Source organism: Oncorhynchus kisutch, linkage group LG7 (assembly GCF_002021735.2).
Source record: "Oncorhynchus kisutch isolate 150728-3 linkage group LG7, Okis_V2, whole genome shotgun sequence".
Taxonomy (NCBI): domain Eukaryota; kingdom Metazoa; phylum Chordata; class Actinopteri; order Salmoniformes; family Salmonidae; genus Oncorhynchus; species Oncorhynchus kisutch.
This window is the reverse complement of record NC_034180.2, coordinates 10721899-10739515: the sequence shown is the minus strand read 5'-3', so window position 1 is coordinate 10739515 and position 17617 is coordinate 10721899. Positions and strand designations below refer to the sequence as shown.

The following is a 17617-nucleotide window of genomic DNA, read 5'->3' as shown; positions in this document are numbered from 1 at the left end:
CTGCGACGCACGATTTACCACAACGTTTAAGTGCATGCAATGTATTATTATTATATGTGACTAGGTGCAAGGTAAGGTCCATTGACATACATTCGAATCTTGCCTTCAAAGTAACCTGAAACACTATTGTGCACGCACAGTACTCTACAGTAAAGCTAATGCAGACATGAAAACCCACATAGTCCTGAGCAGAGTTCTTATGACAATTTTCAATGTGGTTTCCTCAGCCTGATGAACCCTACCATGGTCGTCCCTCCCTCTCACCTCTTACCTAGGCAACAATCAGTCCATTGCATAAGTCTATGTGAATAATCAATCTATCACAGTCACAGACTAGTCACAGACTATCCACCAACACCACGTTGCACCACAGACTGTCCAGGAGTTGGCGGATGCTTTAGTCCAGGTCTGGGAGGAGATCCCTCAGGAGACCATCCGCCATCTCATCAGGAGCATGCCCAGGCGTTGTAGGGAGGTCATACAGGCACGTGGAGACCACACAAACTACTGAGCCTCATTTGGACTTGTTTTAAGGACATTACATCAAAGTTGGATCAGCCTGTAGTGTGGTTTTCCACTTTAATTTTGAGTGTGACTCCAAATCCAGACCTCCATGGATTGATAAATTTGATTTCCATTGATAATTTTTGTGTGATTTTGTTGTCAGCACATTCAACTATGTAAAGAAAAAAGTATTTAACAAGAATATTTAATTCATTCAGATCTAGGATGTGTTATTTTAGTGTTCCCTTTATTTTTTTGAGCAGTGTATTTTTTAAATTGTTTGCAAACTGATACGTGACATGTATTAATACCAAAATAACATGCAATAACATTTATTTTTTATTTTTTGTTTCAGAAAATGTGGGCCTCTGCCCCACCTGCCCAAAATGACGGGTTTCCACTGACTATATGGTGGTTGGTGTTATTAGCAACCTACTTGTTTGAAAAAGTAAAAATGGTTTGGATATTGGTTTTACTACTCTACTTTAATACCTGAATATCACTTCCCCATTCTCCCTGTATCTGTCTCTCTCTCTTTAGTCTTTTCGCTCAGTTTGACTCTCTCTGTCTCTCCAATCCCCCTTCTGTCTCTATCCGTACAGTTCAAGATGGTGCGGTCTGTGGAAGAACGTAGGCAGCTAAGCACCATACAAGACCTTAAGGACAATGGCTTCGGCCAGCCTCCCCCACGACATGGACTCAGGCTCCTCTACTGGTTCGCCACTGATTGCGTGGAGTTCAATCAACACGGCAACATGCTGTTACGGTGCAATCTTAAGGAAGAGCACTTCGGCTTCCACTACTTTGGCAACTATGAGAAAATTCTCCCGGACCTCACGGGCCGCACGGAACGCTACTTCGAGGTGGGCAACCTGAACACAGCGAACTATCCCAAAGCCGAGGACCTACCGAAGTACGTGAGAGAGTACTCCCAGGGCGACCAGAGCCAATGCAACAAGGACCGCATCATCATAAGGCTGAAGCAGGGGGACGTGATGGCCACCTATGTCACCGAGCACAAGCAGGGCGGCCGCCGGGGGGAGTTTGACGCCAAACGCACCCACCTTGTAAATCCGGATTTGATACGGATGATTCGGGATGCTGAGCTTGAGACATTCCTGGACCAGACGGTGAGAGAGCGCCTCCTCAAAACTTCCAAGGTCTTCATCTTGTTTGTGTTCTTCCTGGTGATCGCTTCTATAATTTTGAGCATATTAGGGGAGTTGTAGAGAGAGGAGTCCGATGTTAGCCATTGTGCGTTTATAGGTTAAGTCCAGGGGAGCAACTTTCACTGGGCACATCCCCCCCCCCCTCCCCTCCCCTCCCCTTTAAGAGAATGCGGTTTATACAACTGGATAAAATATATATATATAATTATGTCCCCCTCACTTCTAAAACCAAAGTTGCGGGACTGGTTAAGTCCATAGGTAATTTGCCAAAGTGTTTTGGTTGCTTAGGTCATATAGCCTAGTAAATAAAATAGTTGTATTATTTGTATAAATAGTAAAATAGTTATGTTACAAATGGTATGTTATTAGGCCTATTTGTAATAGATGATATATTATCTGTTTAAAAACATGAATTTACATGAATGACACCTTTCTTTCTGTGATTATTTTGAGTACAAATCAAAAAAGAAAGGAAGACAAAAGAGCCAACATGTCTTGTCGTTGTTTCAGGTAGTCTGGTGGTAGCCTAGTGGTTAGAGCGTTGGGCCAGTAATGCTGGATCAAATCCCCGAGCTGAGAAGGTCAAAATATGTCAATCTGAGCAAGGCAGTTAACCCACTGTTCCCTGGATGCCATGGATGTTGATTGTGGCAGCCACCCACACCTCTCAGATTCAGAGGGAATGGGTTAAATGTGGAAGACACATTTCAGTTGAATGCATTCAGATGTACAACTCCCTACATTATAGCAAAAAATGTAATCTCTCTTGTTGTTTATTTATAGAAAAAAATGGATGTCATCTCGTTGAAGTTTGACTCCGAACACTCAAAACGATCTCGTCCAGACCAGACAACTTGGGACAATTCGGTCCGGACCCTTTTGGATCCGGAGCAGGACGCGACCATGTCCCCGCCGGGACTATCGCTGAGAAAACGGTGTTCCAGATCCTGCAAAGTCTTTAGCGTCATCCTAGTGGTTTCCCTGGTCATCACTTTGACCGTTTTGGCAATTTTAGGGAAGTTGTAGAAATAGTAGTCATTGTAGCCCTTGTGCTGCTGTGTGTCCATCAGGGTCAGGAAGTAAACAGAAATTCAAATGGACATTTTTCTTAGCGGAAAAGCTTTGAGAAATGAAATTGACCCCAACCCTGAGGTCCATCGATCATTTCTCAGGGGTAAATGAAATTGACCCCAACCCTGAGGTCCATCGATCATTTCTCAGGGGTAAATGAAATTGACCCCAACCCTGAGGTCCATCGATCATTTCTCAGGGGTAAATGAAATTGACCCCAACCCTGAGGTCCATCGATCATTTCTCAGGGGTAAATGAAATATTATTATGTTTCATGATTATTTTAACTCAATTCTTATAGCACATTACTCTTGTATTTGTCTTTCTGCACTCGCACTTGTTTTTCTCACTGGCACGGATTTTCCTTGCAATGACTGTGATATGTGGTTGTCTTTACCTTCCTTAGTTGAATGTGTAGCAATATTGACGTTACTCATATTGATGTTACACAGGAAACGGAAACCAGTTGTTGCTTACTTTATTAATGTGCTGGTTGACAACATGCCTAAAAGTAAAGTTTGCTTAACTATATATCTTTGTCTGTCGTGACTACAACACAAAGCATATTGAAACAGAATTCATTGACTGTAAGTCACTTTGGATAGGAGTGTCGGCTAAATGACTAAAATGTGAAATGTAATGTTACCTTTTTTATATTTTTTTATCAATAAGATATTATCAGATTTTTTATGTGACGATTTAGAATAAAATGCAAAGAAGACAAGTTTAATCATTTGTCTTTATTTCAACTGGAACAGGTAGGTGTGATTTACGGATTCTTACTGAGAGTTATCATGAGTTGAGTGACACACACACACACAGTCTCTCTCTCTCTCTCTCTCTCTCTCTCTCACACACACACACACACACACACACATAAATATCGTTGATCATAAATAAGAATCTGTAAACCAGAACTACAATAATTGGAGCTACTCTAAAGAGTCCAAAGACATGGAAGATTCCGTAGGGTGCTAGTTATGAAGTTGGGAGATTGGGAACCTGACTGGCCAAGTGAAAACCAACTCCATAAAATTGCTAGGTGGCTAGTAGTATCACAGAGAAACAACAACAAAAAAGTAACAATTTAAACTATATATACAGTACCAGTCAGAAGTTGACACACCTACATATTCAAGGTCCCTTTTTTATTTGTACTATTTTCTACACGGTTGAAGACATCAAATTGATGAAATAGCACATACGGAATCATGTAGTAACCAAATCAAAATATATCTTCTATTTTAGATTCTTCAAAGTAGCCACCCTTTGCCTTGATGACAGCTTTGCACGCTCTTGGCATTCTCTCAACCAGCTTCTTGAGGAATGATTTTCCAACAGTCTTGAAGGAGTTCTCACATAGGTTGAGCACTTGTTGGCTGCTTTTCCTTCACTCTGCAGTCCAACTCATCCCAAACCATCTCGATTGGGTTGAGGTTGGGTGATTGTGGAGGCAGCAGTCTCCACACAGTCTCCTCTGAACAGTTGATGTTGAGATGTGTCTGTTACTTGAACTCTGTGAAGCATTTATTTGGGCTGCAATCTGAGGTGCAGTTAACTCTAATGAACTTATCCTCTGCAGCAGAGGTAACTCTGGGTCTTCATTTCCTGTGGCGGTCCTCACTCACTCCCTGAACTTGCTTCCCGAATCTCAACGCACTTCGTTACATATACTTGTTTCTTTTTTGAAGCGTATTGATTCTTGTACTAATATCATGTTAAAATAATTTTCTGCTGAACTAGTTCTTAGGTTCTGGAGAGGAGGAGAACCTAATAATGCCGGTGGGGACGAGGATTCTGTGGTCTTCAACAGGTTTATTGATCTGTCTGTGCCCTTGGCAACTATTCAGTTAGGGAATGACCAGCTGTCACGACTTCAGCCAAAGTCGTTCCCTCTCCCTGTTCGGGCGGCGGTCGACATTACCGGCTTTCTTGTCACGACTCTGACCGAAGGACACTCCCCTTCCCGTTCGGGTGGCGCTCGGCGGTCGTCGTCGCCGGCCTACTAGCTGCTACTGATTATTTCCTCCCCCTCCTTATGTGTTGATTGTGTGCACCTGTTTTGTGTTAGGTAGTAGGCTTTATTAGTCAGCCGGCCCGCAGGGTTCCTTGTGCGGGATTAATTATTGTGATCGTCTGTTTGGTGTACGTATGTGCACGTCTATGGGTTTTTGTGTTTTCCCATTTTGTGGTTTTTCCCTGGACAGTTTAAGTCCCCCTGTTTGGGGCATTTGTTTATTCAGTACGCCCTGTGTGTTTGTGAGGGTTGGCTTATGTTCAGCGTTTTCTCAGTGCATTAAAATAGCACTCCCCTGAACTCTCTGCTTCCTGCGCCTGACTCCTCACCCACTACACTCAGACCGTTACAGAATCCCGCACCACTGAATGGAGTCAGCAGGAGCAACAGCCACTCCCCTCCCATCGATGGAAGAGAGGGTTCTACATCACACCACCGTTCTCCATCGGATCGGAACTGCGATGGATCTGGTGATGAAGAGAATGGACCGATGGGAGAGAAGCGGTCTCCTCTCTCCACCTTCGGCCCCCCCTCCTCAGGATTCCCCATCTCCCGACTCCAGCACCCTGTGTCTTACGCTCCCGAGGGTCTATGATGGAGCGGCAGCAGGGTGCCAGGGGTTCTTACTCCAGCTAGAACTGTACCTGGCCACCGTCAGACCTACTCCCTCGGGAGCGGAGAGGGTGAATGTCCTCATCTCCTGCCTCACGGTCGTGCTCTGGAGTGGGCAAATGCAGTTTGGAATGGCCCAGACTCAGCTAAGGAGCACTACCCCGAGTTTTCTCGCCGCTTCCGCGCCGTGTTTGACCATCCTCCAGATGGCCGAGCGGCGGGAGAACGACTATTCCATCTCCAGCAGGAGAAAAGGAGCGCCCACGATTACGCGTTGGAGTTCCGTACCTTGGCAGCAGGATCCGGGTGGAACGACAGGGCCCTTATCGACCACTACAGGTGTAGTCTCCGGGAGGACGTCCGCAGGGAGCTAGCGTGTCGGGACACCGCTCTTTCCTTGGATGAGCTAATTGACATGTCCATCCGACTGGACAATCTGCTGGCTGCCCGCGGGCGTTCGGAGAGGGTCCTGTGTGTTCCACCACCCAGCACCTCCACTCCTGTTCCGATGGAGTTGGGAGGGGCTTTGCCGAGGGGTACTGGAGGAGGAGGCTCCCTCTGCACCAACTGTGGTCGGAGAGGACACACGGCCGATCGGTGCTGGGGGGGTCCGTCTGGGAGTCGAGATGGCAGGCGGAACATTTCTCGATCACCCCAGGTGAGTCAGCACCAAACTCACCCAGAACCCCCTGTTGGTCACATGTTTGTCTTGATTTTTTTCCTTAAATTTTTCCCCTCTTCCCAGCATAGGGCGCTAGTCGATTCAGGCGCAGCTGGGAACTTTATGGATCGCGGACTTGCTATTAAATTAGGTGTTCCGCTTGTGCCGATAGATTCTCCCTTTCCCGTGCACTCCCTAGATAGCCGGCCATTAGGGTCAGGGGTGGTCAGGGAGACCACGATCCCACTGGACATGGTAACGCAGGGGAATCATAGGGAGCGTATCAGTCTCTATATTATTGATTCGCCTGCGTTTCCAGTGGTGTTAGGGATTCCCTGGCTGACCCGGCACAATCCTAAAATTTTGTGGAGACAGGGGGTTCTCCAGGGGTGGTCAGAGGAGTGTTCTGGAAGGTGTCTGGGAGTTTCCGTCGGTGCCACCTCGGTGGAAAGTCCAGACCAGGGTCCCACAGTGAGCATTCCCCCCGAGTATGCCGATTTGGCAATCGCTTTTAGTAAAAAGAAGGCGACTAAATTACCACCACATCGACCGGGAAGGGATTGTGCTATAGATCTCCAGGTAAACGCTGCGCTTCCCAAGAGTCACGTGTACCCATTGTCCCAAGAGGAGACGTTGGCTATGGAGACCTATATCACGGAGTCTCTGGGACAGGGGTACATTCGGTCCTCCATTTCACCCGTCTCCTCGAGTTTATTTTTTGTGAAGAAAAAGGAGGGAGGTTTGCGTCCGTGTATTGATTATAGAGGTCTAAATGCCATCACAGTGGGGTTCAGCTACCCACTACCTCTCATTGCTACGGCAGTGGAATCGTTTCAGGGAGTGGAGTTCTTCACAAAATTGGATCTCAGGAGCGTGTATAGCCTGGTGCGTATTCGGAAGGGAGACGAGTGGAAAACCGCATTTAGTACCACATCGGGCCACTATGAGTACTGCGTCATGCCGTATGGGTTAAAAAATGCTCCAGCCATTTTTCAATCCTTTGTAGACGATATTCTCAGGGACCTGCACGGGCAGGGAGTGGTTGTTTATATCGATGACATTCTGATCTACTCAGCCACTCACGCCGCGCATGTGTCTCTGGTACGCAAGGTGCTTGGTAGACTGCTGGAGCATGACCTATACGTCAAGGCTGAGAAGTGTGTGTTCTCCAAACGAGCCGTTATCGGTTATTATTTCCACCTCGGGGGTGGAGATGGAGGGTGACGGCAGTGAGGCCGTGCGTAATTGGCCGACTCCAACCACGGTAAAAGAGGTGCAGCGGTTTTTGGGTTTTTCCAACTACTACCGGAGGTTTATCCGGGGTTTTGGCCAGGTAGCGGCTCCAATTACCTCACTGCTAAAGGGGGGCCCGGTGCGGTTGCAGTGGTCGGCAGAGGCGGACAGAGCTTTCAACAGGTTGAAGGCGCTGTTCGCGGATGCACCCGTGTTGGCGCATCCGGACCCCTCTCTAGCATTCATAGTGGAGGTGGACGCGTCCGAGGCTGGGGTGGGTGCCGTGCTATCACAGCGCTCGGGTACGCCACCAAAACTCCGCCCCTGCGCTTTCTTCTCGAGTAAGCTCAGCCCAGCGGAGCGTAACTATGATGTGGGGGACAGGGAGTTGTTAGCGGTGGTCAGGGCTCTGAAGGTGTGGAGACACTGGCTTGAGGGGGCTAAGCACCCCTTTCTCATCTGGACCGACCACCAAAATCTGGAGTATATTCGGGCAGCTAGGAGACTGAACCCGCGGCAGGCAAGGTGGGCCATGTTTTTCACTCGATTCCGGTTCACTTTATCATATAGACAGGGCTCCCAGAACGTGAAAGCGGACGCACTGTCCCGCTTTTACGACACGGAGGATAGGTCCGCCGAACCTACTCCCATCCTTCCGGCCTCAAAGCTGATGGCACCGGTGGTATGGGAGGTGGACTCGGACATCGAGCGGGCGTTACGGGCTGAACCAGCGCCTCCTCAGTGTCCGGCGGGGCGGAGGTACGTGCCGCTTGGTGTTCGGGACCAACTGATTCGGTGGGCTCACGTCCTACGCTCCTCGGGTCACCCTGGGGTGAGGAGGACAGTAGAGAGCCTTCGGGGGAGGTATTGGTGGCCTACCTTGGCTAGGGACGTTAAGGTTTATGTCTCCTCCTGTTCGGTATGCGCCCAGAGTAAGGCTCCTAGGCACCTTCCTAGAGGGAAGTTACAACCCCTCCCCGTTCCACAACGGCCATGGTCACATCTATCCGTAGATTTCCTGACCGACCTTCCCCTGTCTCAGGGCAACACCACGATTCTGGTGATTGTGGATCGGTTCTCTAAGTCCTGCCGTCTCCTCCCGTTGCCCGGTATCCCAACAGCCCTACAGACTGCGGAGGCACTATTCACCCACGTCTTCCGGCACTATGGGGTGCCGGAGGACATAGTTTCTGATTGGGGTCCCCAGTTTACGTCCCGAGTATGGAGGGTGTTCATGGAGCGTCTGGGGGTCTCGGTCAGCCTGACCTCCGGTTATCACCCCGAATGTAATGGGCAGGTGGAGAGAGTAAACCAGGAGGTGGGTAGGTTTCTGCGGTCGTACTGCCAGGACCGGCCAGGGGAGTGGGCGAGATACATCCCCTGGGCGGAAATGGCCCAGAACTCATTACGCCACTCCTCTACTAATGTGTCCCCCTTTCAGTGTGTGTTGGGGTACCAGCCGGTCCTGGCACCGTGGCATCCGAGCCAGACCGAGGCTCCTGCGGTGGAGGAATGGGTGCAGCGCTCCAAAGAAACCTGGAGGGCCGTCCAGGAATCCCTTCAACAGGCTAGTGGACGGCAGAAAAGGAGTGCTGACCGCCACCGCAGTGAGGCCCCCGTGTTTGTACCAGGGGACAGGGTCTGGCTCTCGACCCAAAACCTGCCCCTCCGCGTGCCCTGCCGGAAGCTTGGGCCGCAGTGTGTAGGGCCGTTCAAAGTCCTGAGGAGAATAAACGAGGTGTGTTATCGATTACAACTCCCTTCCTATTATCGTATTAACCCCTCGTTTCATGTGTCTCTCCTCAGGCCGGTGGTAGCTGGTCCCCTACAGGACGGTGAGGTGCTGGAGGTCCCTCCTCCCCCTCTGGACATCGAGGGGTCCCCGGCGTATAAGATACGGGCCATTCTGGACTCGAGACGCCGGGTGAGGGGCCTGCAGTACCTCGTGGACTGGGAGGGGTACAGTCCGGAGGAGAGGTGCTGGGTACCCACCAGGGACATTTTGGATCCGTCAATGTTGAGGGATTTCCATCGCCTCCATCCGGATCGCCCTGCGCCTCGTCCTCCGGGTCGACCTCGAGGCCGGTGTCAGCGCGCTGCGGGAGCCACGCGTCAAGGGGGAGGTACTGTCACGACTCCGACCGAAGGACACTCCCCTTCCCGTTCGGGTGGCGCCTGGCGGTCGTCGTCGCCGGCCTACTAGCTGCTACTGATTATTTCCTCCCCCTCCTTATGTGTTGATTGTGTGCACCTGTTTTGTGTTAGGTAGTAGGCTTTATTAGTCAGCCGGCCCGCAGGGTTCCTTGTGCGGGATTAATTATTGTGATCGTCTGTTTGGTGTACGTATGTGCACGTCTATGGGTTTTTGTGTTTTCCCATTTTGTGGTTTTTCCCGGGACAGTTTAAGTCCCCCTGTTTGGGCCATTTGTTTGTTCAGTACGCCCTGTGTGTTTGTGAGGGTTGGCTTATGTCACGGTTTTCTCAGTGCATTAAAATAGCACTCCCCTGAACTCTCTGCTTCCTGCGCCTGACTCCTCACCCACTACACTCAGACCGTTACATTTCTAGCCACCGCCGATCCACTTTTCATTTTCCATTTGTTCTGTCTTTGTCTTATCACACCTGGCTTCACTCACCAATCATTTGTTAATTATTTAACCCTCTGTTCCCCATGTGGTATTCGTGAGTGATTGTTATTTGTTACGTGGACGATTGTCAGGCGTTGCACTTTTGTTTTAGACCGTGTTTTTGGCACTTGTATGTGTTATGTGCTGTCATTTGGTAACCGGTATTGCCACGCCATTTCCCAGTGCTCATTGTCACAACACTGTTTCTCAAAGGAATCTAAACTGTTTGTCTTGCTCGTCTCTCACAGCTTAGTTCAGTGTACTGCTAAATAACAGGATATTGAGTCAGTAAATTAGACAAAGGGGAAGTGTTCTTGCAGAGGGAGCAAGTCTCATTATTGCATACTCTGACTTTAGTTAAATCTCCTTAGGGCTAGGCCCCTTTTTTCTCAATTTCTCAAAAACAAATTCCTTTTAAATTGGAACCAAATAATGTCATGGAAATGGTAGTAGAGAAGGACAGAGTTACTGTCTGTGTGTGGTTGAAGACCACAGCATTCGTTCCTCTTGGTATCAGAACAGTTCTCTGCGTATTCTGTAAAACCCTGTCCACGTAGCATCTGTTGAGGTCTAAAAGGGTTGCTCTCCTGAACCTCCTTTTCAATCGATCAAAGATTGTAGTAGGTTGGAGTAGTAGGTTTCTCCTTTTGTTTGTGTAGGTGAGAAAGTGGTACATCTCCAGGTACATGAGCGGCCTACACAACCTGTGGAATGTGGAACTTTTGGAGCCTTCGATTCTGTGTTCATTCACATCGCTCTCGCTGAATATGAGGCTTACTCTCTCCAGTTGTAGAAAACCCAGCTTCCATAGCTTATGAACAACCTCTCTGATTGATTCTGAGTGTTCACCATTTTGATTGTTCTTCAACCCGATCTGAACAAGCAAAAAGTGAGTGTATATTTGCATCGGAGTGTCTATCTCTACACACTCTCCCCCAACAGTGATTTCTAAAATGGCCACCAAGATCTCACAGCACAACGGTGTCTGGCACAGCACGCAGAGGGGTCTCGCTCTCTGACATCATGGACGAGTGGAAGTGGTTGATGAGGTCACACATTTTTGCCTAAATCATGAAGAGATACAGTATGTATATATGCCTACAAGAGAAACTTTCTGAATGACACTAAATCTATTGTCTCTAGTGAACTTAGCTCTAACTGTTGTGTGTGCAGTGAGATGAGTCAATAGGAAGTAGATTCAGTATATACAGTGCAATCGGAAAGTATTCAGACACCTTGACTTTTTCCACATTTTGTTGCGTTACAGCCTTATTCTAAAATTGACTAAATAGTTTTTTTCACTCATCAATCTACACACAATACCCCATAATGACAAAAGCAAAAACTGGATTTGAGAAATTCTTGCACATAAAATAAATTTAAAAAATGAAATATCACATTTACATAAGTATTCAGACCCTTTACTCAGTACTTTGTTGAAGCACCTTTGGCAGTGATTACAGCCTCTAGTCTTCTTGGTTATGACACTACAAGCTTGGGACACCTGTATTTGGGGAGTTTCTCACATTCTTCTCGCAGATCCTCTCAAGCTCTGTCAGGTTGGATGGGGAGAGTCGCTGCACAGCTATTTCCAGGTCTCTCCAGAGATTTTCAAACGGGTTCAAGTTGGGCTCTGGCTGGGCCACTCAAGGACATTCAGAGACTTGTACTGAAGCCACTCCTGTGTTGTCTTGGCTGTGTGCTTAGAGTCGCTGTCCTGTTGGAAGGTGAACCTTCACCCCCAGTCGGAGGTCCTGAGCGCTCTGGAGCAGGTTCTTATCAAGGATCTCTCTGTATTTTGCTCCGTTCATCTTTCCGTCGATCCTGACTAGTCTCCCAGTCCCTGCCACTGAAATAAATCCCCACAGCATGAAGCTGCCACCAACGTCCTCCAGACGTGACGCTTGGCAATCCAGTCAAAGTGTTCAATCTTGGTTTCAACAGACCAGAGAATCTTGTTTCTCATGGTCTGAGAGTCCTTTAGATGCCTTTTGGCAAACTCCAAGCCTTTTACTGAGGAGTGACTTCCATCTGGCCACTCTACCATAAACGCCTGATTGGTAGAGTACTGCAGAGATGGTTGTCCTTCTGGAAGGTTCTCCCATCTCCACAGAGGAACTGTCGAGCTCTGTCAGAGTGACCATCGGGTTCTTGGTCACCTCCCTTACCAAGGCCTTCTCCCCCGATTGCTAAGTTTGGCCGGGCGGCCAGCTCTAGGAAGAATCATGGTGGTTCCAAACTTCTTCCATTTAAGAATGATGGAGGCCACTCTGTTCTTGGGGACTTTCAATATTACAGAAATGTTTTGGTACCCTTCCCCAGATCTGTGCCTCGACACAATCCTGTCTCGCAGCTCTACGGACAATTCCTTCGACCTCATTCTTTCAACCTTTTTCTCTGACATGCGCTGTCAACTGTGAGACCTTATATAGACAGGCGTGTGTCTTTCCAAATCATTTCCAATCAATTGAATTTACCACAGGTGGACTCCAATCAAGTTGTAGAGACATCTCAAGGATGACCAATAGAAACAGGATGCACCTGAGCTCAATTTCGAGTCTCAGAGGGTCTGAATAAAATGTAAATAAGGTATTTCAGTTTTTTTTTTTTCTAAAAACCTGTTTTCGCTTTGTCATTATGGGGTATTGTGTGAGAATTATTATAATTTTTTCATCCATTTTAGAATAATGCTGTAACGTAACAAAATGCGGAAAAAGTAAAGGAGTCTATATACTTTCCGAATGCACTGTAGGGCCAGGCATATGAAAATCATGAAGAGATTCAGTACTTACATTCACTCCTCTGAGTAAGAGTTGTATGTTCTCCCTCGGTGTGTGGCAGGGTCTCCCCCTTTTGGCCAGAATCCGCCATTCCAGTCTGAGCCAGGCTAATGTCACAATCTGTACGGTACACTTGTGATTTCTTCCCAGAAGAGATTCACAGCAGGGTTGGGCTCAATTCAGCATGCTCTTGAATACAGGGTGGGAGTCATGTTTTGGCTGTTAAATGTACTAAAATGGGAATACAATAGAAGTTTCAACTTTCAAATGGTACCTCAAAGATGTTTGGAGGGCCACACACCTATCAGACAACACTGATTTGAACGGGAATATTAGTTTAAATAATAATAAATAAAAATAATACTGTCAATCTTCAATAGCAAACAGGGTTGGGCTCAATTCAGAATTGAATTGAGAATGCCTCAAATTCCAAATAAATTCTTGAATTTGAATTGAATTCGAATCGAAGTAGTAAACAGGATAAGGAATTTATTGGAAAAATAATTGAATTCAGTTCAATTAAAATGCCTCTACTATTCTATATTATTATTATTACCATATTATTATTTTTTAAACTTTTATTTAACTAGGCAAGTCAGTTAAGAACAAATTCTAATTTGCAATGACGGCCTATCAAAGGGCAAATGGCCTCCTGTGGGGACTGAGGCAGGGATTAAAAATAGAAATATAGGGCAAAACACACATCACGACAAGAAAGACACCACAACACTACATCAAGAGAGACCTAAAGATGACAACATAGTATGGCAGCAACACATGACAATACAGCATGGTACAAACATGATTGGGCACAGACAACAGCACAAAGGCAAGAAGGTAGAGACAATAGTCGATTACGCTAAGTAGCCACAACTGTCAGTAAGAGTGTCCATGATTGAGTCTTTGAATGAAGAGATGGAGATAAAACTGTCCAGTTTGAGTGTTTGTTTGTAGCTCGTTCCAGTCGCTAGCTGCAGCGAACTGAAAAGAGGAGCGATCCAGGGATGTGTGTGCTTTGTGGACCTTTAACAGAATGTGACTGGCAGAACGGGTGTTGTATTATTATTAGGTGTAGTAGTTTATACATATTAGGTGTAGTAGTCAATACAAATATACTTCTACATAAAACATCAAACATGCCGTTATATACAGTACAAGCATATAAAATATTGTTGAAACAATAGATTTTCATGACAAACTCTTAAAATGACAAAACCTGCATGCAAATATTCAAAGTTATTATCTTTAATTCATCACTGACATTTCATTCGATATTGGAAAAATGCTACAGTTCCCTGAATACATTAGGTTAACCCACAAGTTGACCCTGGCCTCAGGTCTTCAAAAAGAAGCCAAACGAATTTGGTGGAAGTATAATTAATTGGCTATTCTAAGCACTAAGGTTAAAAGGGTATGCGACATTTTTTTCCAGAGAAAAGTGATATATTCTTTGGTATCTGGAAGAGTGACCTGTCCGATTCCTTGAAACTCTTCGGTTTAATAACTTAATGGAATTTATTTTAATTGCTCCAGAGAGGAAGAGACTAAACAAGAGGTTTACTCCACCCACAAAATCTGTCCACGAAAATAAGCCCACGAAGTGAGAACATTTTATGTTGAGGTCAATGAGTTTTGAATTTGGTCAACAAAAAAATGTAATTACTAATTTGCTACGTGAGACTTATTTGATCTAATAGAAGTTTCATAATGGTTAGGTTGTTATGAATGCACCTGGCATTTCGGCAACAACAAAAAAACGACTTTATATCAGAGTTGTGCTTGTTGTCATAGAGATAGATAGAGGACTCATCTTGGATATATGTTGTTTTAGCGTGGCCAATACCATTGAGGGGTTCAACCATTTTAAGGTAGTCAACTGGGTGGGGATTCTTATGAGATGGGATTAATCAGCTAATGAAGAAGAAGACTGGCTAATTTAAAATGGAAATAGCTTCAATGAGGCTACCCATGCTGTCACAGATTCTATAATGGCACAGATTCAAAGAAGAGTCCTCTGTCTATCTCTATGTTGGAGTTTTATTGGGAATTGCAGAAAAGGGCTGTCCCAGGATGCCTGGCCCTAACTGGACTCAGGGGCGGTCCTCTGATTTAGTTCAACTCAAAAGGGAATTGGAGTTTCTATCATTAAACAGTCCAAAATCACATTACACAATTTTACAAACAATATCATACTCACTCATTCATCTTATACAACAATTAGATGTAAACCTAATATCTGAGGCTATTATATAAACAGCGTTATGGCAATGTGGCCACACCGTCTCCCATGAGCTTCCCCAAGTTGTGACAAACGGACCAGTTCGTAGCTGGATTCTTCACCGATCTTTTATACCTCGTCCAGATCATGACATTTGTTCGGACTTCTGTGAGGTGGAAGAAATTCCTTTGTTCTCTATGAAAAATCACTCTGTCTCTTATACTGTGTGGCCATGAGGCAGGGTCTTCTCAGGAATTTACGACCTCTCTCTGACCACAGCAGCCTAGTTGAAGGAGGCAGGGGGAGGCAGGGAGAGGGGGATGGGCTTGCTGTACCCAAAGAGGGCAACGTCATGACACAACTGTTTTAATTGTTACTCACAATAACGTTACAATAAATGGCACAAATGGCACAAACATGCGGGATCACAGTCCAAAGCATAGAAAGGTTAGATTACATTTTGGTTGCACATGATTTAAGCTACACTTACACAATTTACAGTACGCTGTCTCAGAACAAAACTTTGTGCAATATGTACAGTATACTGAAATATAAAAACGTTCAACCACTAGATGGGGGGAAAGGATTGGAGGAAAAGGCTAACGTTTTCAATGCTTGAAATTGTATAGGATTTTTAAATACAAATGAGTAAATCACTGTTACCAGTCATTATCGTTTACAAATGTACAGCTGCCTGGCATGCAAAGTGACATGACAAAAGGTCACACACACTTAAAGTCTCTAAAATAGAGAATCCACCAAACAACTACAGTGATCCCTCCTATTTGACCCTAGAAGTAGGCTACATTAAAACCACAATCTGAAGTTGTGTTTCTGGAGAAATGTCTCTGGAGAAATGTTTCCCCTCTCAAACTCATAGACAGTTTTGGCTTCAATGAATGGCAGTCTACACAGGTATTCTGAAGCAATACATACTTTGTTTACAAAGATCTAAATTACAACAAAAACATAAATGGAGAATAGAGTAATCATATTTTGGGTTGTGATAGGGTATGTAAAACATGTATATATTGCAAGCATGGTTATAGATGTATTGATGACTGTTAAACATCAGGAAATATACACAATGTATGACTTTAAAGGAAAGGTATGGGTAAGCCTTTGACTTAATATATTGAAGCTCAGTACAACATGTTTATGTTTACAACAAGTCACAAGGTTATTTTAAAATAGTGAAAAGTGAATTATATCTTCATATTCAGTCTCAGTAACTACTCAGAAATTGAGTGGCATAAAATTGAAATGGCCTACAGTGCAACAACTCACTATGGTATCGACAGATTTAATATTTTTGGGTGACAGTGATCCATACAAAGGTTACACTAATGTAGGTGGACCACAAAATGCTCTGCTAGAAGGAGAGTGTATGGTGTCTGCAGGAGTTGCAGCAGGAGTCTGCAGGAGGGAGTGATTGTATTTTGAAGGGATGATGTGCTACATATGTTGTGCTGCTATTTTTATTGACTAGGCCAAAGCTTTTGGTACTGTAGAACATTCCATTCTTGTGGGCCGGTTAAGGAGTATGCGTGTCTCTGAGGGGGTCTTTGGCCTGGTTTACTAACTACCTCTCTCAAAGAGTGCAGTGTATAAAGTCACAACATCTGCTGTCTCAGCCACTGCCTGTCACCAAGGGAGTACCCCAAGGCTCGATCCTAGGCCCCACGCTCTTCTCAATTTACATCAACATCATAGCTCAGGCAGGAGGAAGCCCTCTCATCCATGTATATGCAGATGATACAGTCTTTTACTCAGCTGGCCCCTCCCCGGATTTTGTGTTAAACGCTCTACACCAAAGTTTTCTTAGTGTCCAACAAGCTTTCTCTATGGAACGCCGTTTGGGTCTTTACGTGTCAAAAAAGATACATGTCAAATAACACTATTTGACGTGTCAAATAAGCTTGTTGACCAATCGGGACCTGAATATGACTGCACGTCACATAATAATTGAGCGCGTTCATACATTATTTTTACGTAGTTATTACACATTGATTACACTATCACTCGTATTTAATATGTCACAACGAATAATCGATACATATCGCTTTGATGCTGGCAAAGTTGTCTCGCCCACCTGCCCTTCCCCAAGCTCTGGACAGTGCTGGTCGTAAAAAGGTTAGCTAGCTGATGGATTTGATGCAAACAATGTTCTTCCCCCAAAACACAGCAAAACGAGTTGTATTGGGTTAGGGTTAGGGTTAGATACCAAAGAAGTTGAGGTTGGTTTCCTCTATCGTAATCACTCCTCTTTCACCCCAGCTGCCAAACTAACCCTGATTAAGATGACCACCCTACCCATGCTAGATTACAGAGATTTAATTTATAGATCGGCAGGTAAGGGTGCTCTCGAGCGGCTAGATGTTCTTTACCACCGGCCATCAGATTTGCCACCAATGCTCCTTATAGGACACATCACTGCACTATACTCCTCTGTAAACTGGTCATCTCTGTATACCCATCACATGACCCACTGGTAGATGCTTATTTATAAAACCCTCTTAGGCCTCACTTCCCCCTATCTGAGATACCTACTGCAGCCCTCATCCTCCACATACCACCCATTCTGCCAGTCACATTCTGTTAAAGGTCCCCAAAGCACACACATCCCCATCACTTTTCAGTTCGCTGCAGCTAGCGACTGGAGCGAGCTGCAAAAACACTCAAACTGGGCAGTTTTATCTCTTCATTCAAAGATTCAATCATGGAC

General features: G+C 45.7%; 1 protein-coding gene across 2 annotated transcripts; it reads left to right on the top strand.

Annotated features, from left to right (window-relative positions):
- Positions 1–853: 853 nt before the first annotated feature.
- Positions 854–3474, top strand: LOC109894185 (uncharacterized). Of its 2 annotated transcripts, XM_031828485.1 has the most exons (3): positions 854–952; positions 1107–1634; positions 2457–3474. In XM_031828485.1, the coding sequence occupies exons 1-3, from the start codon at positions 863–865 to the stop codon at positions 2697–2699; spliced, it is 861 nt and encodes a 286-aa protein (XP_031684345.1). In that variant the 5' UTR covers positions 854–862; the 3' UTR covers positions 2700–3474. The 2 variants fall into 2 exon arrangements, with proteins under 2 accessions (XP_031684345.1, XP_020343051.1); XM_020487462.2 differs by having other exon boundaries at positions 893–1634.
- Positions 3475–17617: the final 14143 nt, after the last annotated feature.

What these genes read in the sequence shown, in the direction of transcription:
- LOC109894185 (XM_031828485.1), top strand. Translation starts at nt 863, where the DNA reads ATGTGGGCCTCTGCCCCACCTGCCCAAAATGACGGGTTTCCACTGACT. An exon ending in CAACCTACTTGTTTGAAAAA is followed by an intron (nt 953 to 1,106) that starts GTAAAAATGGTT and finishes CTATCCGTACAG; the next exon opens with TTCAAGATGGTGCGGTCTGT. An exon ending in AGACATTCCTGGACCAGACG is followed by an intron (nt 1,635 to 2,456) that starts GTGAGAGAGCGC and finishes GTTTATTTATAG; the next exon opens with AAAAAAATGGATGTCATCTC.